The sequence below is a fragment of the Mytilus trossulus genome, chromosome 4 (assembly GCF_036588685.1).
Source record: "Mytilus trossulus isolate FHL-02 chromosome 4, PNRI_Mtr1.1.1.hap1, whole genome shotgun sequence".
Lineage (NCBI taxonomy): Eukaryota > Metazoa > Mollusca > Bivalvia > Mytilida > Mytilidae > Mytilus > Mytilus trossulus.
In genome coordinates, this window is record NC_086376.1 from 59,204,962 (window position 1) to 59,214,212 (window position 9,251).

General features: G+C 31.0%; 1 protein-coding gene across 3 annotated transcripts; it reads right to left on the reverse strand.

Annotated features, from left to right (window-relative positions):
- Window positions 1–837: 837 nt before the first annotated feature.
- On the reverse strand, window positions 838–8,805 carry LOC134715641 (uncharacterized). 3 transcript variants are annotated; one of them, XM_063577967.1, is made up of 2 exons: window positions 8,620–8,805; window positions 838–1,822 (listed from the first exon to the last, which is right to left on the reverse strand). In XM_063577967.1, the coding sequence occupies exon 2, from the start codon at window positions 1,813–1,815 to the stop codon at window positions 859–861; it is 957 nt and encodes a 318-aa protein (XP_063434037.1). In that variant the 5' UTR covers window positions 1,816–1,822; window positions 8,620–8,805; the 3' UTR covers window positions 838–858. The 3 variants fall into 3 exon arrangements, with proteins under 3 accessions (XP_063434037.1, XP_063434035.1, XP_063434036.1); XM_063577965.1 differs by lacking the exon at window positions 8,620–8,805 and adding an exon at window positions 8,332–8,611; XM_063577966.1 differs by lacking the exon at window positions 8,620–8,805 and adding an exon at window positions 4,541–4,676.
- Window positions 8,806–9,251: the final 446 nt, after the last annotated feature.

A 9,251-nucleotide genomic window follows, 5' to 3' on the forward strand; every position in this document is an offset into this window, starting at 1 on the left:
ACAGAACCAGTCTTTCGTGGAAATTTCAAATATGTTTTCGTCCTGAACTGCCACTGGACTTTTAACAAGCAGCATCATACCACATCTTCTTTTTTATAGCATCAATCAGCATTGTAAATAAATAAATGGAGAAGGCAAAAACACGATACTAGACATACGTTTTACATTTTTATTTCGGGGTCTTTTATAGCGGACTAGGCGGTATGGGCTTTACTCATTATTGAAGGCCGTACGGTGACGAATAGTTGTTAATTTATGTGTCATTTTGGTTTCTTGTGGTGAGTTGTCTCATTGACAATCATACCACATCTTCTTTTTATATTTATGTATATCTAGGTATACCAATGGCAAGTTAAATATTGTCAACGCAAAGTTTGAATAATTTAACGGTGAAACATGATATCTGACAACAACGCATCTGATGTTCAGAATGAATTAGCTTCTATAACATATAACCTTCAACTCTTTTTTTTAAATCACTTGAAATGAAATGAAATCAACATTTACAATATGTTGTTAGTCGGGTTTTTCTTTTTGCCATGGCTTTGTCTATATAAAAATAAGACCTGTGAGTTTGCATGTTCTTTTGTTGGTATATTTTGTGTTTGAATTCTTTTAATAGACAACTTTCGAGTTCGAAGAATGACAAACTCGAAGGTGGTCTATTAAGTGGCGACTAGTATCAAATACTAATTACTGTTTATTGTTTATCATATTATTTGAGAAATACATGTAGATTTACGTTCAAGTGTGCTATGTATCAAATTTTAGACTTTGAGGTAATTATAAGTGGATGAATTAAAGTCTTTGGTAGCTAATTGACTTCTAATGACAAACTTAATGTAAAAATGCATTTATTTACCCACATACAGATAGAAAATATTCAAATTCTGACATTTCTTCTCCGTAATGTAACCATTCCCAAATTTCTTGAGCACGTTCTTTTTTAATATGTTTACATATAAATAGTTCCGGTATCACTGCTTTAGGTGGTTTCGTGAATTTCAATTGTTCATAACTATTAAATTTATCCGCTGTTAGTTTTAATCGTGGCGGCTTTAAAGACTGGAAGCTTTCAGTTTCTGTATTTAAACGTGGTCTATACTCAGAAACTCGTCTAGGATAAAGTGAAAACCGCCTGCCATGACGTGAGGCGGTGGTATCCCCAACCTCCGTCTCAACATCGCTATCCTCATTATCACTATACACAGTTCTGATTATTTTCTCTACTTCCTGTCGGAGTTCCAAAGCTTCAGGATGTTGAACTGTTTTCATTGGGAGATAACGACATGATCGAGTTCTTATTTTGTCCGTATCCAAGCCCATTGTTTTTGAGCGCCCAATTGGCGCAGAACGTGCATACAGTTTCCTAAATTTATCAGAATCTGAATTGATTTCTACAGGTATTTGCCTCAGTAAGGATTTCGACCATTTTGTGTCTACGGCATTTGTATCAAAATGTACATGCGCACTAAGTTTGACCTTGCTATCATCGTATTCAAGGTCATCATTAACATACGGCTCTTGAAACATGGCCCTGAGGTCCGTTCTGTATTTATTATCAATCGAGTTTTTAGCTTTGTCAATTGGTAAGAGGTAACTGATACCCTTGCTTACTTTCTCTCTTGTTATTGCATCTTTCATGTGCGGAATCGGTGGTAAATCCGGCCATTCGTATTCAAGTAATTCAACATGATATTCCGGAGTTGATTCCTCCTGTTTTGATTTGCCTCTTCTTCCGGTTCTAGTTATAGCTGCTGGACTTGTCTTTGGTCTAGCTAGATGTAAATCTGGGCCTGATATATCTCCCGGCATTATCTCACTGGAAATATAAAAAGAATAAACAATTAAACAAATGAACGGATGAGTACAAATCAAGAAATTGGAGGTTCAGTTTTAATCTTAACCTTAATGTAACACAAATGCATTTATTTACCAACACAAAGATAGAAAATATTTGAATGTGAATGCATTCTTAGGAATGAAGTAAAAAGTAACAATTTACTTTTATTCCAAACAGTATACTTTAAAAACAAATTGTGCTACATGAGGTATAACACTGGTATCATGTTTAGGAAAAGTATTTACAGCTATACTAAATAACAGACTAGACAAATTTGCAGAAGAAATTGAACTTCTTTCAAAATGCCAAGCGGGATTTAGGAAAGGTCACTCCACGCTCGATAATATTTTTAGTTTATATTGTTTGATTCAACTTTATCTACTCTCTGGAAAACGTTTATTCTGTACATTTGTTGATTTCAAGAAAGCCTTTGATACGGTGTGGAGGATAGGGCTGTGGCAAAAGCTTATTTCTAGTAACATAACAGGCAAAATATTCAACTCTATTTATAACCTCTATTCTAATATTAAATCATGTGTTAGACATAATTCGGATTGTTCAAATTTCTTTCCGTGCGAAGTTGGAGTTAGACAAGGTGAAAACTTATCGCCTTTTCTGTTTTCTCTTTTTATTAATGATCTAGAAAACTATTTTATTCAGCATGATATAACATGCTTAGAAAAGGTGAATGAATACTGTCAAAGTGAACTTGGCATGTATATTAGAATTTTTTTATTACTATATGCTGATGATACAATATTACTGGCAGAATCAGCTGACGATTTACAAATAATGTTATATAAGTTTGATGAATACTGTGTTAAATGGAAACTAAATGTAAACATCGATAAGACAAAAGTAATGGTGTTTGAGAAGGCGAAGCGCAAAAATAAATACAGATTTATGTTAAGAGGCGAGGAGTTAAAGCTCACGGACAGTTATAATTATCTGGGATTATTAATAAGATATAATTGTAATTTTAATTTATCAAAGAAAAAACTGGTTGAACAGTCACAAAAGGCACTGTACGCATTATACTACAAGTTAAGAAATGTAAAAATTCCCTCAGATCTGCAATTTCGGCTATTTGATTGTATGGTTTCTCCAATTTTACTTTATGGCTCGGAAATATGGGGTCATGAGAATGTTGACATGATTGAAAAGGTACACTTAAGTTTCCTAAAGAAGATACTGAATGTAAGATCGACAACACCAAACTATATGGTCTATGGGGAAACTGGCAGATTCCCTCTTATCATTAATATAAAAACTAAATTACTTTGCTTTTGGGCAAGATTAGTGCAAAGCGGTAGTAGAAAATTATCCGGGATTTTGTATCAGTTAATGTATAACCTGCATACTTCAGGCCAATACTCATTTAAATGGATATCTTCTCTAAAACAAGTACTAGATGATACAGGATTTTCTTTTTTCTGGAATGCACAGGGTGGTATAAAAAGTTCAGATATTAAAAAAGAAATAAAACAAAGATTAGTTGACCAATTTGGACAGCGTATATTCGCTGATATGACAAACTCGTCAAGAGGGGAGTTTTATGCGTCATACAAAACTATTTTTTGTTTAGAACAATATTTATTGAATCTTAAAGTGGCAGATCGTTATATATACAGTAAATTTAGATGTTCAAATATCAAAATCCCTATTGAGGTTGGTCGGTGGAAAAATACACCAAAGGATGATCGTATATGCCGCCACTGCGATTCAAATACAATTGGTGACGAATATCATTATTTTTTTACATGTACCAATGAACAAATTATGTCATTAAGAGAAAGGTATATACCTACATATTACACAAAGAATCCTTCCCAATTAAAATTTATTGGGCTATTGTCACATTGTAATGTACCAGTTCTAACAAAACTGTGCTCGTTTTTGAGACATTTAGATAAGATATTTTCATAATTTGTACTGTATGACAATGTAGTATTAAAATACATTTTTATTCACCCTACAATTCAAATTATTTCAAAACAAATTAACCAATTATTATATATTTTAATTCTATTGTATGATATCGCTAATTTATTTATTGTTTGTCTTGCTTTCAAATGTATAATTATGTAATTGTTGATGTATACTTGTTATCCTCTTGTAGCACCATACGTGTGCCTAAGTTGTAATAAATTGTCTTGTCTTGTCTTGATAACAAATGAAATTCAACATTAATAATGCTAAGACTTACAAATGTAATTATAGTATTACTGTGATGTTTGACATCGAAACTGATGGACTATATATTCTCTCATTGGCACTCATCCCACATATTCTATCTATTTTATTTTGTCAGCAATTTTGTCAACCATCATGCATGATACTCAATGTAATCATTGGTTATAGCAAAGCTGTACAGAATCGTATGAATACATTTTGAACAAGGTTAATTCATGACGAGGTGTAGATTTACTCTTTGACATGTTTGATGAATAAGCCCATTTAATTTTTATGTAAGACGTTCTTTATTAAATACATATGTTTTGATTGCATGTTCGGCAATAGTTTCCATACGCTTTCAAATCATAAATGAAAAAAAGATAAATAAAATAGATTTAATACATTACTAAGACATATAATCTGTTCCTTTTAAAAGTCAAAAACATAAAGTTTAATAAGACTAGCAAAGCAATTCAATGTTTGATAGAAATTATACATTTTCGGTTATAATTAAATACGAACCAAGGTACAAACGATGTCAATAGACGTTACTCAATGATGTGAAGCCTATAATATTATGTGGATAATAAGGAATCGTAATATATCTACTCGTCGTTTGTTCAGGATTAAACACATGTTTGAATATGGAAGCATTAAGTCGTAATTATATATACATTAAATCCGTAGATAAACAGATTGGGGCGGACGTGTTATAGCTGAACATACTTTTATTTACTTCTTTATAAATTTTTAGGAATACACTATAATTATAAAAACATAGACATAGGCCTAAGTACGGGGCGCCGAATGGGACTCTTGTGGTTTTGTACAAAATTCAATTCTGTCATAACAAAATCATTTTTGTCTTACAAAACTATGTGCTACAGACTTGTTTTGTGAGAACTTCAATTTTGTGATGACAAAATTCATTTGTGTAGACGAATTCATTTTTGTCATGACAAAATTCATTTTTGTAGACAAAATTCATTTTTGTAGACAAAATTCATTTTTGTAGACAAAATTCATTTTTGTAGACAAAATTCATTTTTGTAGACAAAATTCATATTTGTCATGACAAAAGTCAATTTTGTCTTAAAGGTATGCAAATATAAACATATTTGCATACAAAATTGACTTTTGTTACCTGATATGGAAATTAAATCACAAAAGTCAATTGTGTACGGTAAGATTCAATTTTGTGAGACAAAATTGACTTTTGTGAAACAAACTTAACTTTTGTGAAACAAAATTAACTTTTGTGAGACTAAATTGACTTTTGTGAGACAAAATTGACTTTTGTGAGACAAAATTTACTTTTGTGAGACAAAATTGACTTTTGTGAGACAAAATTGACTTTTGTGGGACAAAATTCAATTTTGTGAGACAAAATTCAATTTTGTCATTTTTGTTGAGACAAAATTCAATTTTGTCATTTTTGTTGAGACAAAAGTCAATTTTGTTAATTTTGTTGAGACAAAAGTCAATTTTGTAAATTTTGTTGAGACAAAAGTCAATTTTGTTAATTTTGTTGAGACAAAAGTCAATTTTGTTAATTTTGTTGAGACAAAAGTCAATTTTGTCAATTTTGTTGAGACAAAAGTCAATTTTGTCAATTTTGTTGAGACAAAAGTCAATTTTGTGACGACAAAATTCATTTTTGTGATGACAAAATTCAATTTTGTAACAACAAAATTGACTTTTATGAGACAAAATTGACCTCCGTGAGACTAAATTGACTTTCGTGAGACAAAAATTAATTTTGTTGAGACAAAAGTCAATTTTGTTAATTTTGTTGAGACAAAAGTCAATTTTGTAAATTTTGTTGAGACAAAATTCAATTTTGTTAATTTTGTTGAGACAAAATTCAATTTTGTCAATTTTGTTGAGACAAAATTCAATTTTGTCAATTTTGTTGAGACAAAATTCAATTTTGTTGAGACAAAATTCAATTTTGTTAATTTTGTTGAGACAAAATTCAATTTTGTCAATTTTGTTGAGACAAAATTCAATTTTGTCAATTTTGTTGAGACAAAATTCAATTTTGTCAATTTTGTTGAGACAAAAGTTAATTTTGTCAATTTTGTGTAACAAAAGTCAATTTTGTGTAACAAAAGTCAATTTTGTGTAACAAAAGTCAATTTTGTGTAACAAAAGTCAATTTTGTGTAACAAAAGTCAATTTTGTGTAACAAAAGTAATTTTTGTGTAACAAAAGTCAATTTTGTGTAACAAAAGTCAATTTTGTGTAACAAAAGTCAATTTTGTGTAACAAAAGTCAATTTTGTGTAACAAAAGTCAATTTTGTGTAACAAAAGTCATTTTTGTGTAGCAAAAGTCAATTTTGTGTAACAAAAGTCGATTTTGTATGCAAATTAGTTTACAGAAACCAAACTTAACTAATTTAAATACAAAATTGACTTTTGTCGCTCAATTTTCAAATTAGGTAACAAAAGTCAAGTCTGTGTAACAAAAATGAATTTTGTCATGACAAAAGTGACTTTTGTCCGCTGATAGATAATTTTGTATGACAAAATTTCAAATTTGTAGTATGATACAAATTTTGTTAAACTGAACTCATTTTTGTTGAACAAAAGTCACTTTTGTCCGTACAAAATTGAATTTTGAGTACAAAACCACAAGAGTCCCATTCGGCGCCCCGTACTAAGGGTACGACCGTTTAACTTCAAATGGGGGAGACTTCAAAAGGTTTTTTTTTCTTTACAAAATATTCTGATTTGATAAAAATAATAAAAAAGTATTCTAGTCAAGCTGATGACAAAGAGAGAAAAATCGGACTGAAACAAAAAAACAAAACATTCAACTTTTTGGGATTCGAGCGTCACTGATAGTCTTTTTGTAGACGAAACGCGCGTCTGGTGTATACACAACATTTAGTCCTGGTATCTATGATAAGTTATTTACAAACACTGGGTTGATGCCACTGCTAGTGGAGATTTATTTCCCCGAGGGTATCACAAGCCCAGTAGTCAGCACTTTTGTGCTGACATGAATTATCATTGATATGGTTATATTTATAAATTAACTGTTTATACTAAGGGTTTTCTACCTCAGGCACAGATTACCTTAGCTGTATTTGGCAAATATTTAAGGAATGTTGGTCCTCAATGCTCTTCAACATCGTACTTTATTTGGCCTTTTTTTTAAAACTTTTTTGAATTCAAGCGTCACAGATGAGTCTTTTTGTAGACGAAACGCGCTGTCTGGCGTATATACAAAATTTAGTCCTGGTATCTATGATGAGTTTATTGTTCAGTATGCATTATTACAGACTTTTGCACAATGGAGAAAATGACATTGTAGAAGGTTACAGGCTCCTTACATATCTCAGATAAAATACCTGTTCTGACCAAGATTTTTATTAACTACATATAACTTATAGAGAACTTTCATTCAATTTTTATCAATTTATATGAATGTTCAAATACATTTACTACTGTTTTTGTCGGTGTCTAATTCATTTACTCCATTGTATATGAATTTAAACAATGACTTTCTTCCTAACTGTAAGTGTCGGCAATTTATAAGGAATTCCATATCAGATACCTGTTTCCTTATTTTTGAGTTGAAGAAATGTGCGACATAAACATTATGACACTGAAACTGCTGTCAGGTAAACTGACACAACATCCCCACTAACGTTATCTATCACCTTACAGCAAATGTATCTGTTGTTTATTAAAGTTTATAGGGATAATTGATTAAAACGGTTTGCCCCTATGTGATCTTAGCCACTTGCATTTAAGCATTAACTACAAAGATTTGTGTACGTTGTTGTTCTCTTTTAAAAAGGAGGAGGCGAACGATACCAACGGAACATTCAAACTCATAAATCGAAACCAATTTAACAACGCCATTCCATAAAAAAACGAAAAACAAATCCACATTGAACATTTTCAAAACATGAGGAAACTGATGTGCTGGACTGATCAAAAGGGAACAGAAAGGTACAAATCCAATCCCATATTACGAGAACGCTTCAGTTGGGTAAATTTGTTTTTTTTCAAAAACAAACCAGTTCTTCAAAGTCATAGAAATCAAGTTTCGTCAGATATCTCTATTTTCGTTTCAAAGTTGTCGTCGTCCTGTATTTTTGAAATGGTTAGATCTATCATTTATACGTTAGCCTCTTCATACAGCGAGCGGATACCGAACCTCACTATGATGATCTTCTTATTATCCCCTAAGATTTCACCCCAACCATCTTTATAAGATACTGAACAACATTACACTAGTTCAAGATTTTGGATTAACAAACACTTTTTTTGTCGTACATGAATACTAAAGAATACATACCTTCTGAATTCTTTACTTTTTCTCCTTATCAAAATGCTTGAAGTTCCATTATAAGATGTTAAGTCCAAAAATTGGCAGTAATTATAATGAACCTACTGCTTAGAATATCATTCCTGGTTGCTATATTAATATTGATTGACAAATTTGACAAAATCACTATACAACTTGAGTTAATCTCCAAGCCACCGAGCTAATCTTATCGCCGTATTATTATTTACATATAATCCTTAAGTCACCCATACATTGACTTGTGTACATATTTATTATAAATGGAGCGCCATATCTCACCTTTAAAAGTTAAACAAACATTTAAAAACAATCATTTGACAAGAAAGATAATATCGGAAAACACCAAAATAAAATGTCCCATTGTCAAGCTTCGTCAGGTTTACTTAAACCACTGATATCAGTGTATAACTTATATGTGAAATCTTCTTTAACCGTAATTAGTTCTGGAAGGTTGCCTTTTAATATGAACGTTCGAGGTTGTTTTTAAATGTCATAGATCAGAAAACTTGGGGGTCTCAAGTAACAAATACGATTAATTATGTCAATAAATGGTATCAGATTTTGATGAAAGATATGTGTGATTATAATTATTTTGATTTACAATAGAATTCAATTAGTGGAGATTATTTTCACAATTGAAATTAATACTAAAATATTATGCAAATATTTACACTTCATTTGCTGGCAAGTATTAGTAAGCTTAAACAAGTGGACCCATTAAAAGCTTATGATTTATTTGATAAATCCGTCCAGACGACAGTTCTATCGGCAGTAATAAGTTCAAATATATAAAAAAAAAATAGGACATCATTTTCATTTACTTATGATTAATCATCGGCAATGCAGAATTTGCACTTTTTGTTTAGTTCACGATATTAAAATACACATTTTTCATTTTATAACTAATTTCC